Source organism: Lonchura striata, chromosome 11 (genome assembly GCF_046129695.1).
Source record: "Lonchura striata isolate bLonStr1 chromosome 11, bLonStr1.mat, whole genome shotgun sequence".
NCBI classification, from domain to species: domain Eukaryota; kingdom Metazoa; phylum Chordata; class Aves; order Passeriformes; family Estrildidae; genus Lonchura; species Lonchura striata.
Window position 1 is genome coordinate 15,305,693 of NC_134613.1, and position 21,671 is coordinate 15,327,363.

General features: G+C 38.7%; 1 protein-coding gene across 1 annotated transcript in view; it reads left to right on the forward strand.

Annotated features, from left to right (window-relative positions):
• Positions 1-21,671, forward strand: part of LOC110474276 (ADAMTS-like protein 3) — a 130,371-nt gene that overhangs the window by 74,583 nt on the left and 34,117 nt on the right. Inside the window, exons 4-6 of the mRNA XM_021537576.3 lie at positions 7,046-7,173; positions 9,508-9,553; positions 16,344-16,580. Coding sequence (XP_021393251.3) covers positions 7,046-7,173; positions 9,508-9,553; positions 16,344-16,580 — 411 coding nt within the window. The remainder of the gene's footprint in view (positions 1-7,045; positions 7,174-9,507; positions 9,554-16,343; positions 16,581-21,671) is intronic.

Consider the following 21,671-nt stretch of genomic DNA (forward strand, 5'->3'; position numbering starts at 1 on the left):
AAATATATGAACTGGCATTAATGCAAATTTTTAAGTAGGCCCAGAGATAATTAACATATCCAGATGTCTTGAAGATTGTCTTCCCCTTCACACTTTGTACCTACTGTACATAGCCATATCTGAAAGGGCAATGTTTAGAGTTGCAAAACAGGAGGTGGAAGAGCTCTACAAGGTGCATGCAAATCTGCTTTTGGGCACTGAGGTAAAATTCTCAGCTGTGCTACTCTCACAAAGCACTTAATCCTTCTTCCTGAGGTCAGATTTTCACTCCTAAAATGGACATAATGCATAACTTTAAAAAGCTCTTGTTATGTCTGTGCCAAGTTTTCTTTGCACAACAGCAAGGGCTGAGTATTTAAATACCATATTGTGGAGAATGTTTTGTAATTAGTGATAATGTATAATTATTTTTTTTTTTTTTACATTCTAGGATATAATTTTAAGTTCTTCATTGGGAATGTTAATATAATCAGTGATTTTTTTAAAAAAGAAAATCATACTTCTACCACACATTATAAAACATTCCATTCTGTCTTTTTTGCCCATTTTAAAATTCTGCCTTTATCTCTCTCCCAAGCTCTGGCAAGTGTTTGCCTCAGGCTGGCTACTGAGAAAGTGGGCAGAGTGTGCTACAATTTATATTGGTTTATTGGTTATGTTTCCTTTCAGAACCTCTCTGTGTTCTCCAGGGTCTGGGACTTCTGAGCTATTTGCCAGCTACATGTGCAAATTTTCAAGTTCTAATTCTCCAGACCACTTGGAAAAGGAGGGGATTGGAGTGATGCTGAGCATTTCTCAGTGTAGTTTCCATTTCAGATGGGGCAGATTCAGAGGCATGGATATCTATTGAGAGTTCAGATTTATATATTTCCATCTATGTAGTCACATACACCTTTTAATCTTGGAAAGCAATTAAATATTGGAAACCCAGGGGCAAGTTATTACTACTGTTCATCCTGGACAGCTGTCCTCGATGGTTGGGCCTAAAAGTTGATTAGAAACTTGGTCACCGGGGGTAATGAATAGTCTTCCTCCCTGTTTCAGGAGAGTGTCTTCTCTATGCTCTAATGCTGGTGGATGTGGACAATATTTACCAGTGCAGATGAGCAGATACAAGGCTTATATGGCTCTGACTGGGCAAGCAGGAATGTAAACCTGGGCAACTAAGTCTAGATTTTCAGGTGCATTGCCAGTGATGTAATGCACCAGTATTTGCAGGATGTGCTTATCAGGGTTTCTTTTAAAAGGGTTTGTCTCTTTCCTAGAGGTTTTTTTTTTTTTTGACAAAATAGTAATTTATGGAATATCACCCAAGAAAATAAATTAGTTTGCTGTTGTTCAGAGAGGCCAGAAGCAAGTGCTTTTCTTCTCAAAGTCAGCAATGGAATGAAAAGGTGCCCTGGGACTCTGGTGTAGGTCATCACATCTGTCAACAACAAGTGCAATAGAATTTGTGTGGAGTTTTTGTAAACCCACCTGAACAAGGTAATTACTCAGAAATTGAAAAATAACAGCTTCATTGTGCTTTAAGAGCTTCGATACTGATTCCTTTTAGCAGGAACATGTAGGTGCTGTCCTCAGCAGTTGGATGCAGAAGGAGCTGTAGGTGTCAGGTATTGTAGTGCAGTTGCTTTCTGCTTGGCCTAGTTAGGGAGGGATCCACGATTTCTTCTCCATGCCCACAAATTCCATGTTCCCTCTGTTACTGCTCACAAAGAAGGAAGGAGGGGATACAGACTCTTTTCAGTGCCAAAAGCCTCAACTAGCTCATAGGTGCCAAACAGCCAAGCAACATTTCATCCCTTCCTGGATGCCAAAAGCCTCAAGTATCCCTGCTCCACCTGCCAAAACCTCCAACTCTGTCCTGACAACTCCTGCAGAGCAGGCCTGTGCTGTCAATATGAAATTTTGCAACACTCTGACAACGGAAAAAATCTGGATGCAGTATAACACTGAAAAACACGCTGAGATTTGCCTTCAGTTTAGTATGAGAATGAATTACGCTGTAAATATTTCCTGTGTGTGACACTTGTGCATGCTTTATTCTCCAAAATTTGAATTTGTTCAAAACTTCTGTAGAATTAAAATATGTTGCAGAATTCAACACTGCAAGGTCTAAGCCCCCAGATGTATTTTTTCATGTAGCTCACTAAGTCTATCATTTGCCTTTTGGCCAATTCCTTGCTGGTGATTCACCTTGTACTGAGCTTTACCAGCTTGTGTTTCTGAAATGTTATTATGGGGCACAGGTTCCATTTTGCAGTGAGCTTGCAGTGCTGGGGCCAAGTGCAAGGAATAGGTAATGTAACAATTTAAATGTTAACATTGTTAACAATTTAAAAACAAAATAATTCTAAACATCTGCTTAAAATAGCTGCATTTACTCACAGGTGTTTTTTATCAATCTAAAATAATGATGCATTGTTTTTTCTCCAGGATTTTAAAATTCTAGATAGGTTCTTTTTAACATACAGAGTAAAACATAATTTACTTTGGTACATAGTAGTAATAGATTTATTAAACACAATGACATATACAGTACACAATTAGGTAATATATAATGCACTCAGCAATAGTAGAACTATACCAGGAAATGTCTTGAAATCTGTTTTAAGGAAACAAGAGGACTATTTAAGCTAAAACTAGGTAATGCAGGATCCTTTATTAATAATTCTTATTTGTCTGGAAATATGTCTTGACTGTTCTATTTAGTCGCTGCCACAAGTAAAATAGTTTTTCCTAGATCTCTAATCTGTATTCTCCACCTCACTTAGAATACAAAATAGAGGTGTAAATCATTTTTGTATGTGACCTTAGCAGAGAGATTTCTAGTGTAGCTTGTTTGAAAGCTCTAGACATAACAGCCAGAGTTAAAAGTGAAGGATACAGTGCTGAGGCTGAACAGCACATCAGTGATTATCTGCAGGTAGATACTTGTTCTTTCCTGCTCACAGACACAGTCCAGTGCAATTTGATACCTCTTCCAGCAAGTGTAGTGTCTGCAAACAAGAATCTGGGAAATGCATCAGAGCTACTCAGCAGGATGTGTTCCCTTCAGTGCCATAATTCCTCGTGGTACCTCTCTTTGGAGCTGTTGTAGGTATGAGGAGAAGCAAATGGCACGGAGCAGTGCTGTGCATCAACATTAGTGAAGAGCAAAATAACCTTGTGCTTTAGAAGACTGAAAGCCAGGACAGTGTTAATAGTATTTATGAGTTGTGAGAGTGGGAAGAAGCAAAGAAAAAGGAAATGCTTCATCTCTTTTCAAAACACCATCAAGGATGAAATTCACTCCTGGGAGAAGGGCCAGCACTGAGCTTTGGGTATTGCTTAATTTAGGCCTTCAGTGATACAGAAATGGTGTTTATACTCTTCAACAGGTTCCTTCCCTTGGATGAGTTTAATCTGAAGAACCTAAATTTTCTATTTAATTATAAGAAATACATTCTTAAATAGCAATATGCTATAACTGTGCCCGTATAACTCTTTTTGGTGATTTTCTTTAAGAATTTGGCAAGTCTTAGTGAATTAATACAAATCAATTTAGTAAGCAGCTGTGACAAAAACAAAACCACCCAGAGAGCTGCAATGACATTGGCATAACAGGTGTATTCCTCCATATCCAGGTCCTTACTTGAAATGACAAATAGTTATTTTCTGAGCCACATCACTTTAACCTGTGTGAATAGAGCATTTCTGGGTATCCATCCAGCCCCAGGGGTGATCTGTGTACCATTGCTGCATCTGCTGCAGGTTGCACTGCATCTCTCCCAGGACCTGACAGAGCTGGGCACTTGCCCTGGGAGGTGTTAGGGCTGTCACAGGGCAGGATCTGTGTTGATGTGTGCATGGCAGAGGGACTGTCACCTGGGGGCTCTGGCAGAAGAATCTGTGTGCCGGGTCTTTCACTGCACACACTGCTGCTGTAACTTTCATGTCAAATACCATGGGCTTGCCTTGTATTTGTGTTTAAAGAAAAATTGTATGCTAAAAATTCTGTAAAAACAAACATTTACAGTATCAGGGCATTTCTGTTGAGAAGCCGAATCTTTGTTACACTGAATGCTAAACATTTGCATATCCAAACCTTATGTAATAGTTGTCTGAATAATAATAAAACTGCATAAACTGACCTTCGTTCTCTGGCACCACTTCTCCTTTGAAGTCTGCATGACCAAATTCAAGACAATTATGTCATCCTTCATAACAGCCAAACAAAAGTTTGGCCAAACAATCTCTTTTTCTCCATCTGACAGCACTGTGTTTGATTTTTGTAATGTGTATCAATGTAGCTGTTGTTATTTACCGGGTGCTACAAGTGACAGTAAAAATCCCCTTGTTTTGGAGCAATGATCAGCCCTGTTAACATCTGGATTTCATTTATTTTACCTCAGTGCCTACTTCTGCTATACTGGGTTACTTTGGGCAGTAGGTTGCAAGGGGAATATGGCCTGAGAACTCATGTACACCAATAATTTGCAGAATATGTGCAGTATGTGCCCATATGTGACAGAAGCAAAAACAGAGCCCTGGACAGAAGAAGGGAAATTGGTACTAACACTTTTCTCTCTGTCCAAATCTACCAGTGCCACACTCCAGTAAAATCCTCTGTGGACTGCACTGTGTCTGTCACTTAAGGGTTGTCAGCACAGAGCTCAGATTGCACATCACTGGGCCTCAGACCTCGAGGAAGCCTTGGCAAACTGACATCTCAGTCTTTGAACCTCTGTCTACATCATCAAGTGCTTCAAAACTCAAGAGTTTGTTTTCCTTTACCCCCTGATTAAAATAGTCATTGTCCAGGTCCATGTTTAGTGCTGTGACCTTTTTGCTTTCAAAATAAATTAGATTGGGATTAAATATTTTGAGTTTACCTTTATCACATACACTGGATTTCTGCAGAAATTTTGTATAGGTTGTTAGTTATTGCTCTGACTGCAATGTTTGCATCTAACTATGTGTTCACATGTGGTACAGCTCTTCCAGTGATATGTTTTCCTATCCAGCTCTACGTAAAGAGCAGCAAACAATCTAGGTTGAGTTTATAGCTGGTTTAAGTTATTTTATCTGGATTCTCTACAGCACTTGTGGCTTCACCATGTAACATCATGGGTGCACATGTGCATGTCCATGCACACATTGATGTTTGTGCTGGTACATAAATATTTCCACAATGAATATGCAAAAGATATGTGTTGCACTTTGTCTGTTGCAAAATTAAGGCACTATAGGAAAAGCTATTCTAATATGGTCCAGTGTTTCACTGCTGAACCATGCATGTTAGAATTATGACAGAAGTCAATAAAGACATGAAAAGCTGAAGTCAAACAAGCTGGGAATGCAGTCCTGATGTACAATAATATCCTTCTGTGTCCAATTGCAATTAGCTCTCAATTTAATTCCTAAATGAGTTTCCAAGGCTTTGTTGGTGTAAATCATGATGTTGGTGATATTTTCTTTATTTTACTTCAGTTTAGTACTATGGTGAAGACAAATGTAATGTGTAGAGTTTATGAAATCAGACAGCTAGTAAATCAATATTATTTTGGTAGTAAATTATGAAGTCAGTGAGAACTGCTTTTAACTCTTTCCCATGGGACAAATAGCTTGAACTAGCTGGAGCTTAAATCAACACTGTGGGCACTGAATTAGTCAATGATTCTAAAGAAGGTTTTGTTGGCATAAAGTACTGCTTTGATCTTCATAGTATTTACAGCTTTTTAATTAGATACAGTTCAGAACAATGGCTTTTATCAAAGCAGTTTGGGAAGTGAGCAACTGGACTTTGTTTAGAGCTTTAGATGACACCCTGTTAATATCATGTGGTTGGTATTAATATAGTGATGAAGTTAGGATCTTTATCAAAAGAAACTAACTATTCTAAAAAAGAGTGGCATGTGTTGTTTTTTTACTATCACAAGTTTAGTTATTTCTCAGCATGCTAAAACCTAATCATTTGCTTTGGGCTTGCAGAGAACAAACTAATTTTGCACCCAGAAATTTGAAAGAAGTGACTCTTTTGTTCATCTTGATTTATTTTCGTGTGCTGAGTGACTTGTTGGGAAGTGCTGAGCTTTTTTTTGTCAAGACTGAAAGCAGTTGGTCCAATTTTCAGTGTTGGACATTTCAGACTTGGCTTCTGATTTAAAGTAAACTCAACATCAGTGTGAAAATTCCTCAGGGATCTTGGCAGAGCTGGGATCTATAGTTTTTGGAATGGTAGGCTGGCCTAAGAGTGCTTTTAAAGCTTTACTGTAAGCAATTGTAAAATTTGTAAATTTATAAGAGCAAGAAAGTTAAGTAGCCACTGGTGTTTTTAGACCAGCTTCAGCAATTCAGTGCTCAAATAGCCATGCTTAACCTCTAATAAGCAAGTCCCTTTTTTTTTTTTTTTTTTTTTTTTTGACAAGTTGACTACTGAAGTCAATGAGAATAAAAAAAATTGGCTGGATATAGTTGTTTTATTAAAGCTTGAGTTAAATGTTCCTGTTCTCTCAGTTGTGATTCTTTTGGGGCAGAATAAATATTGGTCAATATTCTCTGCCACCTGAGAAAAATTACTCACTGCCTCACTTTTATCCACAATCTGACTTTCACAATGATTCCAAAAGCCATTACTTTATGTTAGTGGTATTTTTATTGCAAACTCTCACTATGGTGGTTTGAGAAATTGGTGTTTTAATCTTAAAATGGGTGTAATACAGGATTCTAAAAATCTTAGTTTCATTGTAAGAGGCCCATCAGGTGTTTGAAGATGATGCCTTGTTGAGACTTTAGTTCCTACACAGCAAGTTTGGCATACAGAAGTTGGGAACAGCAGCATGTTTGGGCACAGCTCTGCTTTGGCAGGAGGCAACACATCATCTACACTGGATCTTCAAAGGCTCTGCTTTTCCCCCATATAATTATTATGTATTAAAATAGTAGATTTGAAATATGATAAATAAGCAACGAAGTAACATAATTGGTACTAGTAATGCCAAGCAGTAAAACATACTCCAAATTTTCCCCCGTTTCCATCTTCTTTTCTTTTCTTTTCCTTTAGAACTCCAGAACAACCCGCTCAGATGAAGACAAGGATGATTCCTGGGATGCCTGGGGGGCCTGGAGTGATTGCTCACGGACCTGTGGAGGGGGAGCCTCCTACTCTCTGAGGAGATGCTTAAATGGCAGGTAAGCCATGTGCTGGTGTATGTGGGGGTTCTTCTGCAGCCCTGGCACATTTCCAATCCTCTCTGGTTGCTTCTGTTTCTGAGACCAAGTGCTGTGTAAGATAGAGCAAGTGATATAAAATACTGCTTTTAATACATGTTTGCAATAGACAAATAACTTAGACTTTAACTCTAAAATTAATGTGTTATGAAATATAATTGTGGAATAGCAGGAATTTATTTGGTATGGTCAAATCGAGAGGGAAGCCCCTTTCACTGTAATACAGATCAAAGGGTCAGTCACCTGTGTAGAAATTAGCCTGCACTTGGACATGGCTTGGCACAATGTTCAAGTGCCTGCTGCTCTTAGGGATGTATCAAATGCCGCTTTCTGTCAGGGAAGGAAGAGGCTTAGTCTCAAATTGCCCCAAGGGAGATTCAGGTTGGATATTAGGAGGAATTTCTTCTCAGACAGGTGATGAGACACTGGAATGGCCCCTCCAGGTAGACAGTGCAGTCACTGTCCCTGGAATTGTTTAAGGAAGGACTGAACCTGGCACTCAGTGCCAGGGTCTGAAGTGACACGGTGGCACTGGGTCACAGGTTGGACTCGATGATCTCAGAGGTCTTTTTCAACCAAATTGATTCTCTGGTTCTTCCCTGCCAGATCCTCCTATGCAGTGGTCCTGCTAGCCATATGTTTTCATGTATAAGTCTTAGTGTGACTTGAAGAGAAGAATACATGCAGTAAAAGCCTTTTACCCCAGTGGTAAAACTGGCATTTTAAAATGTAGGACTTGTTGGTACAATCCTTAAAGTAGGAGTAATGCACTAAGCCTGAAATCAGGCAAGAAAAGATCCCAGCCAGCTTTGAGGCATCTGTGCTGGCATCCATAATTGCGTATTTTACTTGAATTATTCTTTAATATTTTAAAAACTGATGATTGCACTTATATTTTTATTTAGTTGAATGCAGTATCAGCCAGGAAGTCACTTTTTCTTAAAGAAGGCTTGAAGTGTGATGTGCTACTAAAGGGCAGACTGTATGAAATACAGAGCTAAAGGTGATTGATTAAAGCACTTCCCATTTCTTTTAGTGAAAAATGCACAAAGATCTTAGAGAAAAGTAATAGTTCCAGCAAGAAGCCTTGATATTCTACCAATGTGTTTGGGACTGTGAAACAAGCTCAATAAATTGTAGCAGTATAAATTCCACTGTGGTTTTATTAATATTTTTAATGTGTTCCCCTGTGAAAAACATGTGTTTTCCATACCTTGACAAATGCATAGTTTAAAAGGTTTTTGCTATGTTTGATTTTTGTAGTAATGTCTAGGTAATGTGCAATTGTGAAACAAAGTTTTCACATTTGTGTGAATCATAAACATTTTTAATTTGCATGTTGTGATGCAGTAGGGTCTTGCAAAAGATTGGAAATCTGAGACTTGAAATACCTTGAGCTTTAACAGTTGTACCTTCAGCTGAGCTGAGCTCTTGCTTCAGGCATCCATTTTTTCTCCTTCTCAACTGCTATTTTTCAGTCCCTCTCAGACATTATTAAAAAAAATGTTATTTTCATGCAAGAAGAAGAAACATTCTTTAATGTAAGCCCCATCTTTTTGGTTGAAGGAATTATTCCAAAACACTGTTCCTGATTTTAGAGAAATCAATAATTATAATTTCTTGTCCAGTCATTTGAAATATGTTTTAATTTTTTTCAAAGTCTTGATATTGCCATTTTTAACATAGAAGACTATCTTACACTGTGCAAAAGTGCTGGTTCGTTAGTGAGAGATTTGGCAGAGTATATCTTTTAAAAAAGTGTGAAACCCAACCTCCCCAGATTTATGAGACCACAATAAATAACCATGACTCTATTACATGCCATTTACTTCAGCTACTAACAACAGACTGAGGATCTGAATTACCTGGATGTCAGGATTCACATGCATTGGGCACATTTGAATGCAGTCCATGAGAATCCTGTTTAATTTAAAATTATGAATCAGATATTCTGATCTTCTCCTCTAGGTCACATCACATTTTTTAGAAACAACTTGTTTGCAATCAGCAAAGAGCAGGCTTAGCGATGTCTTTTTCACAAAATAAATGTGGTTTTCATAAGGTTTGCAGTAAATTTGGCTTACAGGGAAAGTCACACATTCTTTGCTGAGGAGAGACAGCAGTGTAAAGCTGAATACCCAGATCCCCTTTGTATTTAAACCTTGTATTTTGACTCCAGATTATGGTAGGGCAGTAGCAATAAAAGTCTAATTTTTGAAAGAATAACTAGCTGTATAACAGGCAAGGTTGTGTTTTGCTGTTATACACTGTAACCATTTTTACTTTTTTTTTTAGGAACTGTGAAGGTCGGAATATTCGATACAAAACCTGCAGTAGTAATGTGAGTCTGGCCTTTAATCCTGTTTTACTCATTCAAAAAATGTGTTAAAGTTTAAGAAATGCTGCTTCTTATTTAAAACCTTATGGTGCATAATTTTCTTTCCATCATTATTACCATTTTTAAACAGTTCAGTCTGCATGACACCATGAGGTCTCAAATTTAGACTTCCCAAATGGACATTTTCTTTTGAAATTATAGTGCCAATTGTGATTCAGAATGTTTTATATCACTTATTAGGAGAGTTACACATTTTGGAGGATTAACAGATCAATTCTCATCTTAAACTAGCAAGTGTTTTTCCTAGGGGTGCTGTCTTGTGGACGAAGCATTAAACTGAGCTCAGGATCATTTGTGATCATTAGTGATACAGTGACTCTCCTCATGTGAGCAAAGAGTGCCTGGTCCCTTTCAGATCTTAAATAGAATAATTACTCCTTATATTCCCTGTTTGCCTAAACCCAGATCTTTATACGTCTGTATGCAAGAACATGCACATTTAGATGCACTGGCACAGATGATGTCCATGAGTGTGAAGCTGGAGGTTTGACCCTGCAGTTGTTGTGGCTGTGATGCAATCACATTTTGTTTTTATAGCCACGTTTTATGGAAACCATTCACGGACAGCAAACCTCATGACTCGTGTTCCACTGACTTGTAGTTGTGCTTTGTGCTGTTTAAACAACTGCTGCCCTTCAGCCTGGCTCTAGGCTGCCCAAGGTGAGCAGCTCAGCAGGACTTTATGGTACCACAGTAACGTGTGTGCACAAACAGAGTCATGCAGGGTGATTTATGGTCTGCACTCACCCCTTGCTTGGCTCACCTTGTGGCAGTCAGATGTCCTATTCAAGGAAAGACAGCAGGTAGATAAGTAATTAATAATACTAAAAGGTGAGGCCTGAATTTCCTTTGGGTTGAGTTGTGCCCAAAGGTTTGTAAGCTCAAGTGATGCTCAGTCATTACCCATCCCAGGATTTTTCCCAGCAGCAGGCAGCTGTGGACTGTGACATGTTCTCCTTAAGATGCCTGACACTGGAAGTTGCCCAGTAAATATTGAATCAGTGCATCTCCTAGGAGAGCTGACCATTCCTGCTTTTCAGTTTGCCACACCTACAGTGTCTGCTGTGCCAGTTGGCTCCTGCCCTCCTAGAGAGCAAGGCTTGCTCACACCTTGAGTAGCTCTGCACTCCACTGCTCAGTGTTGGATGGATTTCCCACCAGAGCAGCTCGCAGCCGAAGTTCCTGCTGGCAGAAGCAAGTGGAAGTGATAAATTAATCAGCCCCAGTGCATGCAGAAATCAGATTTCTGGAGACAAACCCTTTCAGAAGAAAAGGCCCAGCAGCTTGGTGCACGAGCTCATAAATAAAAATGCTACCTGCAAAAATACCCTGTGTTTAAAAGCTGTGTGATAACTTGCTAACTTGCGGCCAGTCGGGATGTAAGCAATGACCAAACTTAGCTACTTAGCCACTGCTTATCTAAATATCTGTTTGTATGCACTGTGTACAGCAACACTGCTCTGAGTGCTGGATCTGTGCACTGCAAATTCCTGCAGGAGTACAGAAAGATCATCCCAGTGCACCTTGTGCCTCCAGCACCAGGCCTGGGGAAGGGAGGATGCTGAGGTGCATGTGGGCATGTTTCCTGCTGGCATGCACAGCTCTGTATGCTGTTAGGATATGTATTGCATTTCATTTTAGTATAGCTGTGGATGCTGTTCATTTTAATATTTATGGAGTAGAAATCTAATGGAAATGATAGCACTTTGTGCTTCATCACTGAGAAAATTAAGATGATTCTCATATCCTCTCTGAACTCCCAGAGAATTTATCTGAAGTCACTGGAGCCTGTTTTTTAACTTTAGGACTTACTTTAAAGTGATAAGTGGCAGGCACCTTGTATGTGAATCTGTTTGAATTTATGATGATTAAAATTTTAATTTCCAGACAGGAAACTGCCTTTACAGTTCTGCTTTTGGGGCATGTCTGAATGGGATCAGGTTCCCATTTCAGTTTAGATATAGTCATAATTTCTCAGGAATGGTTTTTCCTAGATTATGGGTTAGATAATGAAGAACTCCTGAGAAAAATATATTTAATGAGATTTCCACTGTTAATACAGTTGATCTCTGAAATTGGCATCCCTGAATTCAAACCCCATGTTAGATCTGAGTTAACCTTGAAACAGGACCTTACACCTAATGTAAATCTGAGACTACTAGGCCAGTTTAGTTTCAAATAATATAATTTTCCCAAAAGCATTATTTCTAATCAAGGCTTCTCACTTTAGGAATGAAATTGTAGTTTGAAAATTAAGAGTTTATACTAGCTTCTTTCCATATTAATAGGTATTACTGGTAACCACATGAGACATTTGGTATAAATACACAGTGTAAAGCTGTCTGCAAATGTAATTTTGCTACATGATACATTACACCACTAACATCTATACTGGGGAGTACAAATGAAGCACAACTTAATATGTGTGTCATTCTAATGAAACGAACAAGAATCATTTTACCAGAAAATTGGTTTCATGTGGATTTGTAATGGAATAGTAGTAAGTTCGTTGAACTCAAGCACAGTTCCAGAATAATATTAGTGATATTTCAATCAAAAAATTAATTCAAGGTCTTAACAACAAAATAATTGCTAAGATTAAAGTGTATGTATAGCCTCCTTATCTTTCCGTCATAATTGAGATGCCAGGTGCATGATTGCCTAAAACTGCATGTGTGCTTTCAGCCTTCCATATAGATATTTTAGAGGAATAACTATCCATTGTATGATGTTCAATGAGATTTTCAGTCTTTCTTGCACCCCTTTTTTAAATTTCAGTTTTTGTATATAGTGTTACATTCTAATGCTATGATGTGCACTATGTGGAAGTGTTTAAGTTAATCCTTTAGGGTCCTATTCACAGAACAAGTTATTTGGGCCATTTCCCCATAAATTTCACATTCTTGTGTGCCAAAAAGTCGCTTATATTTTTGCCAGAGTGATTCTTCCACAGTCAGAAAAAACACTGTTTTGTAAAAGACAGCCCCATATTTAATTCCATTGTAAACTTTTATTATATGCAGATAATGCTCACACTTGTTCAACACATTAATCTAAAACTGTTCCAGCATCCACTTAACCAGCTAATTTATCCCATTCAGAAAATCTTGGCTGTATTGTGTCTACTTTAGACTGTAATATTTCACCTTCAGTTACATCGTTTCTCTCTAATCTGTTCATTTATTTAGTTTATATTTACAATGCTGATGCACCACGAAGCTCCCTTGGCTGGGGTGATTTCCAGCTCAGGTATCTTGATTCTGCTTAGGAGTGGCCTGAAAATTGTGTAGGAAAAACACAGAACCTGAAGCTAATTTCAAAAAGAAAACAAAACAATGACTTCATCAGTTTTGGCTGTGTTTCAACAAAATGAGAATCAAAGAATAAAGCTAGACAAAGGGCTAGACTTTCTTTGGTGTCATCATTTTTACTGGGAATTTTCTTGCCTTCTCTTTTGTGCTTTTTTCAGTAGAGTAATTGTTGGCAGGAGTCACAGGGTCTGATGCAACCTTCATATTTTGTACATGAACATTGCCTACAAAGATACAAATTTCCCAGGTCAGCTTTGTTTTCAAAGGTTGAAGGCTCTCATTGCCAAAACTCAAAGATACATTTCATAAGAAGCCAGCCCTTGGATGCAGTAGTCTTTAATTTTGTGTCACAAAAAAAAAAAAGGTATATATGTGTGTGTGTGTATGTGTGTTTAATCTTCATGGTAGTCATGTCTAAAGCATCTTTTTCAGATCTGTCTAATATGTTCATAAGTCATGTCATAAATACATTTCATTCCACTGCAAGGTCTGGCTGTGATTGTTTTTGCCAACATTGTCATGTATTAGACCTCTGGATATGTCTTCAGCTCCTTATGCAGTGTATGAAACTACAGACAACCTGGCCATGGTTCAGTGGATTGAGTGTGATAGAAAAGCTATTGCTGAAATTAAGAAATTGGAGAAATCCTGAAATTAGTAGCAAAAAAATTTAGCAAGTAAGAAAAAATGTGAAATATTGACAAGGAAGAGAGAATGGTAGAATGAAGTGATGTCTGAAATAGATTAAAACCAGAGACACACAAACAGGATGAGGGCTGGGTCCCCCATATCATTGTCTGATATTATGACCCTGCCCACTTCCTGAACATAATTCACCCTTGCCTGCCATTCACATCTTTGCCCTGCCTTTCCCTTTCTATTTTTTAAACTCCCTTTTGCTTTTCCAAATCACTCTAATGGAAGTAAACTGATGTTTACAAGTCCTCTTGTTGTCTTGATTGCAGTCATTCTGTGCTTAGTTGTGTTTCCCTTTAAACTCCTTTCTTTACACAAATATTTATTGTTCCCTGGAAGACTGGGATCTGGACTTGGTTGCCATCCAAACTCTGATATAATGCAAATGATAATAATTTCAGCTCTTTGATATCCCCCTGTGATGCTCCTTTTGTGCTCCTGCTTTTTCACAGAACTCAAACATAAAGCAGGTGGAGCTGGCACGTGAATCGAGCTGCCAGAATCACTTTGGGTTCTTTGAAGATGCCAAAAGAGAACAGGGAGAGGAGGAGTCACTTGCTCTGAAGCAGGCAGGAGGCGAGTGGAAGGCAGGAGCTGCATTGTGTTGAATCAATGAGGAACACACAGTAACCATGGGCTTGACATCCTGACTTTGTGGTGTTTGTGTCTTGGCATCGCATCAACGCCCAGTGATAATGGACTGTAAGAGCAGCCTGTCAGAGCTCAGCTGAGGGCCATCACTCTGCCTGCTGGACAGATTTCTCCAATTCTTTGTGATGAAAATGTAGCTGTGCATAGCTGCGTGACCACTACTCCCAAATACTGCTTCTAACTTTACCTGAATCTAACGTCTACTTACTATTTTTTGATCCTTAGTTGCTCCCCTGTTTGCATTGGTGGGAGGGAAGCATATGGTATCCATATGAAAATCTGAAGTCCTCTCTGCTTTTTAGACTTGATATTGTGGAAAATGAGAGGTGACAGATAAGTCAGAGCCAAAATTCTGCTCTCATTTACACCAGTGCAAACTTGGTGAATTTCTGGGGAGTGACACTGCAGTAAATATGTGTGGCTTCTCACAGTATTTACTTGATGTTTCTAGAAGCTCCCACTGGAGGGGTTCTGTAGAAGTAAAATTCTCCCTATGTCTTATTCCATAATTTCAAAAAATATGGCTCAAACTAGAATCATCCCAGATTAAAAATAATACAAAATGTGTTAGTATCATTCTAAATTATTGTCACTCTAAGGTGTAGCATTAGACAGAGCTGAAAAGTTTTGCTGGGAAAGTTCAGTAACTTGCTAAGTGCTCAGCTGCAAAAACTCCATATGTTGGTCAGTAGATAGAATACTGATTTTTAGAGGGTATTTTATGTAGATTACAACCAGTTCAGAGACAGTTCTAGGCTACTGTTTGCCACAGTGAAAAAAACTCCAGACTGAGTGCAATATTGTTGGGGGCACTGGACTGAAATTCAAAACTTTCTCCTGTATATTTTACTCTCCAGTCCTGTATAATGCACTTGCTATTTTGTCAGCTTTATTCAGGGAAGGTTCAGTTCACTGATAAGGTTGAAACTGTTGGGATCAGTATTGTTAACTAATACTTACTAATAAGTTCCATGAGTTTGCCTGACACATCACAATCTTTCAGTCTTCCATCCAATGAAAACAAAACATTACTAAAATCAGCTCCACATCTGGCTTATATGTGCAGTTGGAATTCTTGGAAGAATATCCTTTCAGTCTGGCATATGGAGTCTTTGACACTGGACATACTTTCAGATGAAGTCTGCAGTGAGGAATTGTTTGACACAGTAACTCCTTTGCCAGTACTTTACCAAAGTTATTTTCAAATCAATCAGTATTCATCTCCATTCCTGTCACTATAGTTTAATATTAACATCATTGTTTGGGTGCAATGCCTGATTTAGAAAAAAATATTTTAGAATGTTTTATTTCAAGCAGTTCTCATACTTGGTCTTTCAGCTGTGTGTGCTGAGGCACTGTGTGGGAGAAGGGATGCAACTGTCTCATTAGAACTGGAAATACAGGATCAATTGTTACCAATTTGAATTTTATTTTATTGCAGCAAAATAAGTCTTACTGCTTCCATGAGGTGAAGGTGCTTTGTAATTATATTAAAGGACTAAGCACTGACATTTCTGGTGTTTCCTCCCAAATCTTGTGCTTTTTTCAAGAAGTACTGAATAATTAATTAGACAATTTGTTTTTGTTTATATGTAGCTTTAATACCTCTTTCATTACTCTGCCATATGAATTGATGAATGAGCGTAGAGGCCTCAGAAATCCTTTAGTGGGAAAAGCTACTGAAAAGAGAAATACTAAATGTCAGACATCACCTCGTAGTTAACTTGAAATATATAGATTCCTTTAGAAGCTAGTTCTTACTATAGAACCAGACTTTAACTGTATTACCTAGTGTCATAAAAATGAGCATTTTTAATTATCCTCTCATATCACTTATGTTGTTATTGCTGGAATACGCCTGATATTCTGTACTTGTACTCCAAACAATGGATTAAGCAACATAAATTCTTTTAATACACACAATAGAACTTCGTAGTGTGGTGTATTTGTCAAAGCAGATCAGTTCTTGAACAAAACCTGCTTGAAGAGCTTCTGTGTTATTCACAAGATAACTTTACTGCAAATGCAAAGTATTCCCTAGTTTAAAAAAAATACATTTTTTGGTTTGCTTTCAGGACTGCCCTTCAGATGTTGGTGACTTCAGAGCACAGCAGTGCTCTGCCTACAACGATGTCAAATACCAGGGACACTTTTACGAGTGGGTCCCTGTGTATAATGATCCTACTGCACCTTGTGCCCTGAAATGTCAGGCTCTGGGAAAGAACTTGGTTGTGGAGCTTGCCCCAAAAGTGCTGGATGGTACTCGCTGCAACACTGAATCCCTGGATATGTGCATCAGTGGAATTTGCCAGGTAAGTTCATGGTATGACTCTAAAGGGGGCCTTTGTTGAGAAGCCCTTTGCCCTTCAGTGGGTGTTTTGGGATTGTTTTTCATTCTGTTTATCAGTTTAGATGTATCTGTAAATGCTGTGGAATGGATTGCAGATAACTTACCTTTTCAGGAAGACACAGAACTTCCTGACTGCCTTAGCCATGGGTATTTATCTATACAGATAAAAGGTCGATAAAATTCATTCACCCTTCTATTTATGCATGCAAAAAATAATGAACCAAGATATTGTAGCTATAGCTTTCCAAAACTTAGTATATCTGTGAGGATGTGATGAAATTGCAGAGCCTTCCATTTCATTTTATTAATTTTCTGACTCTCATGTAATTTCTGTTAAGGAGAAAATTGGACATTTTATGGGATCCAGCCCATAATGAGTATGTAGGTCTGTCCTGTTGTATGGATGAGTGACTGTATGTTGTGGCTGCATGAACTGATTGAGTCTTTAAATGGCAATATACCTTTCTAGATATATTCGTTATTTATTAGTTATTCTATTGACTTTATACAATTGGTGTAAAAGCAGAGAGTTACAATATTTGAGCTTGCTAGCCTTGCCCATGTTTCATTAAGAAAGCAATATTGCAAGCTTGTTTTATGAACAGAGCAGTTTACAGAGAATGGACATGTTATTGCAATTAGTTTTCTTTCTCTGCAAGTGGTTGTTGCTCTGTTAAATGTCTAAAAATGTGTGTGACTCAAAAATGCAGGATATGGCCCAGTGAGAAAAATAGCTCTATTATAGAGGAAAATTTGACACATTTGGCAGAAGACTGGTGCATGGATTATGGCAACATTAATATATGATCTGGACCTTGCTGTGGGTTTTATGTGGCTTCTGTGTATGCTGCAGTTCCGATGCCAGTCGTGTCAACACATGGTGCATCTGCTGCCTCTGGAGCAGAATTCCTCACAGAGAGACTTCATGTGTCAATGGTGCTTCACTGTGGGATCCAGCAGTTTGTTACCCTCTGTTGGAAATAGGATATACCTCCAGAAACTCTGGGTGCACTTGCCAAATAATGTATTTCTTGTGCCATGTTCTTAGTGACACTTCCTATCCCAATAAAAAGGCTTTTACCCAGGAGGGCTGCCCAGCCTTTTCCAGGGCTCGAGTGCAGGGCTGGGTCTAAGGCAGCTCTGGGCTCTTCAAGGGCTTGTGCCAGGGTGCTCTGGGGGTGCCAGTGTCTCCCACAGCGACTTCAAACACTTCCTTCCATCTTTCATACATGGCGTAAAATTCTCTTTGCCCAGAGTGGATTCAGTTTTGTGAAGAACAGTTGGGAGGTATATTTAAAAGGGCTGCTTTCACTGTTTCTTCTTAGCATTATGTAATATTCATGTATATATATGATAGAAAATTCTTGGAAATGTAAATAATACATATTTAGAATAAATGAAGGGGTGGAGAAGAAATTAATCATTCCAGAAGCAGGAACTGGAACTCTTACGCTGTTGATGAGAATCAATTCCTTTTCTCTGTCTCACATTTTTATTTTTTTTTAATTATTTCTTCCAATTTCACAAAAAATATTTTTCAGTGAGAGGTAACATCTTCACGAAAAAAGCCTGGAACAAACATGTTTAGAGTGTGTTCTGTGCTGTAACTTATTATTTTTTTTTTTTAAATTTATTGCTGATACTCATAAACAATTAACTGTTTTAACTTTATTTTCTTGAAGCCACTGGCTATTCCTGAGGTATTTTTGCACAAATTGAAAATTTTTGCTTTTTAAAATATATATTTGATAATTTAGTGTTGGATAATTTTATTGAGATAAAAAAAAAACTGAAGTAGAATTCAATTAAATTAAATAAAGATTCATTTAAATAATCTTCTACTCTTTTGGGGGAAGAGTGAAAGGTTTCTTTCTTGTGAAAAAGGGGCTGTGGGAGGAGGGATCTTCCTCAGAAACCAACACAGAGCTTTGTGCTACTCCTGTTTGAGCAGGAAAAGAAAATAAATTGATGCCTAATCTTTCACAGAAAAACATGGTTATTTAGTTAACTGCTCTTAAAAGAGACAGCACAGTTGTGATTCTCCACAATTGTTGCTGTAAGATCTGTCTGGTGGGTTCTGACATGTAATTGGCACAACCAGCAAATTGCTTGGCAAGGGTTTTACAGCTAAGCCATCTAAATGAGCACATCACACTGCTGATGTGGGGATCTTCACTTCTGTGCCTGGGAGCACCAAACACTTTCTGTCAAGGAGATTGGTGCTGGTTTTGCTCATTTATTGTCTTGAAGTTAACTCAACTTCCCCTTCTCCCCAACATGATTTCACTTTTGTCTCTGTTCTGGTTCCTGCTATGGTGGGCTGCATCACTAATTCTGTCTCTTGTTCAAGCTCTCACCTTGGCAGCATTTGAATTTCAAATGGGGTGAATTTTTGTACTCCAGCTTCAGTTCTGATCCCTTGTACTTCCCTTATCAAGCAATTCAAGCTAAATAAGCTCTATGAAAGCAAACTGTGAGATGACAAAGCTGCATTCTGAATAGGAGGTAAAATCTAAAGATGGTGGAACAGGGAAAGGTTTATTGGGAAAATCAGTAAGATATTTTGAGGTTGCTTGAGGCTTAACTCAGTCAAACCATTTGATCATGTTTTAGTTTGCTGCTGCCCTGCTTCTGTTATCAACCCAAATATCTGGGGCTGTTGTGTTAAATGGGGACAGGTCAAAACTTCACTGCCAGGATTTTCACACTTCTAATAGTTTTTCTAGTCTCTGCATAACTCCCAAAACATTTTTTCATATAATGTGTTCCTGCTGTGCCCATCTGGCTGTGGGTGGAGACATTTAAAAACATCTGCATGTCAGACACATATGTGGGCAACATTTACCCAGTTACTCCTCCTGCTTTGGGGCCCTGCCTCTTCTTGGGTTTTGTTTTTAATTTGTGCAGACCTGCTTTTTTTCTACCAGAATGCAGAATGGGGTGTTACTTGTGCCAGCACCTGAAATGGTTACAGTGGTAATTTTCCTAATATGGAGTAATATGTTTGGACAACAAATACACGCATCACCCAAAAAATCTGGAGTCCTGAGGAGCAGCCTGACTAGTTCTGTCCTAGGCTGTCACAATTAGGTCAAGGATGATGTAAATCCTGCAGTGAACTTTCCATTTAGTGTCAGCAAGTTGTTTGTGTTCCAAAAAAGGCAGACACTACACTGTGCCTTGTAGCATATGGCATAAATTTAGCTGACATCAGAACACATCCCACATGTCAAGGGCAAAGCCATCAACTCCTGCCATGCTCGCTCTCCTCTGTCACGTGTCATCATCTGGCGAGTAGGTATCACTCACCACAAAGCACTCTTGTGCTGGATGTAAATATCTGTCAGAGTTTTCACTGAAAACAGTTTCTGTAAGCTCTTGGAATACTCTTGCAGTTCTTCTTTTTTAATAAGCTTTATTTGTGTTTTAAACTTAAAATTATAGCAGAGTACAGTTTTTTTTTCTGAATCTTGGCTCCTTTTATCCTAAGAGTTGCTTTCTCAAACTGTTTGTTTTGTGTACTTTCTCTTTTGGTTCCTGCACATACATTTACTTGCCTGTAAATATGTTTAAGGACTGCCCAAGATGCACAGGAGGTTTGATGTGCAGAGACTCAGAAAGGAAAGTCTCCTTTCCATCCTGTGTTACTGCAGACATGTTTCTAACACATGTTAGTCTAAGTAGTTAATTCTTAAATAGCTGTTAAAAAAGCACCTTCCCCCCCCCGCCCCCAAATTAATACTTACTCTTGATCCTTATTTTTAATATTTAAAAATTACAAAAAAAGTCTGTGTTGCCTTTTTCTTTTTTTAGTCTTTGAGTGATTCATAGGAAGAATTGATTTTGAGGTAACTCTGTGTCAAGCCAGCTGTTATACTAAACCTGGCATTCTTTCCTGGGTACCCTAATTAGCAAATGCACAGAGTAAAGTGCATTTTGGAGCATGAAGGTGTAGACACCTGTACTCTGTCTACCTGTTACTGCACCAGAGCTGCAGGCTGGACCCTGCCCAGAAAGACTGGCAGTGACTCGGGGAGATCCAACAGAACTTTCTGGCTCTCAGAACTACATATGAAAAACTTCATGTGACTGCACACGTGTGACAGGGATCATAAAACTGGGAGTGGGGAGCTCCAGCTGCAGCTCAGCTGGCAGATGTTGGTGGCTCTCCAGAGGTCCCACTGGAGGATGGGGCTGAGCTAAGCAGGAGCTGCCACATCCTGTGTGACCTGTCAGTGTCACCCTCCCTAGCCTCAGGGGGTTGGTTTCTCATCTGTGGAAACTCAGGCCAGCAGATCATGGAGCCACCCTTCAAGGGCTGCACTTGTCCCCTTTGAATGTCACTGCCCACCTTGGTGTAGTGGTTCCCTTGTTATGACATTGTTGGCAACTTGGTGGTGGGCTTTTATAAATAAATAATAACAAGATGCTCTCAGACGCTGCAGGTAATAATGAGATACTCTCAGACACTGAAAAGGTTTTTGGGATCACTTGTTTTTATTTTGCAGTTTCCCACTCTTTCTAGAAACTGGTGTTTCTTTTCAGGTCTTATCTTATTCTCTATCCTACTGTTCCACATGGAGAATGCTCTCCATAGGCATTTCTTACTGTGGAAGTTTATCCTTTCTTGTCAGATGAGTAGTGGGGTTTTTTCTGATCTCCAGTGTCTTATCTATACTTCTTTGGTCATAAGTGATTCACTGTCAAGTTTTGTTTTGTTTTAGTAAGCTGAGTGCAAATGTGACTTTACTTCCCAGCCTAGCAAAGATCTAAATCATGTGAGTAGTGATAGCAGAAAAGCTCATGATTTGGGTGTCATCTTGAAGTAGAGCCTTAGTAACCTTCAAATCCCCCAGGGCTAACTTCATCAAGCAAGGCAGATTTGACTGAACCCAGCCAGAAAAGGAGCAAAGTAATTTGATTTCATATACTTTTTTGAAATTGTTCTCACAAACAAGAAGCTCACTGGGAGTTTGTGTCCTATCCTCTGGCTGTGTGTATGTGTGTTTTTTTTAAATGGAGACCATGTGGGAAAGGGTACTTGTTCCTGCTG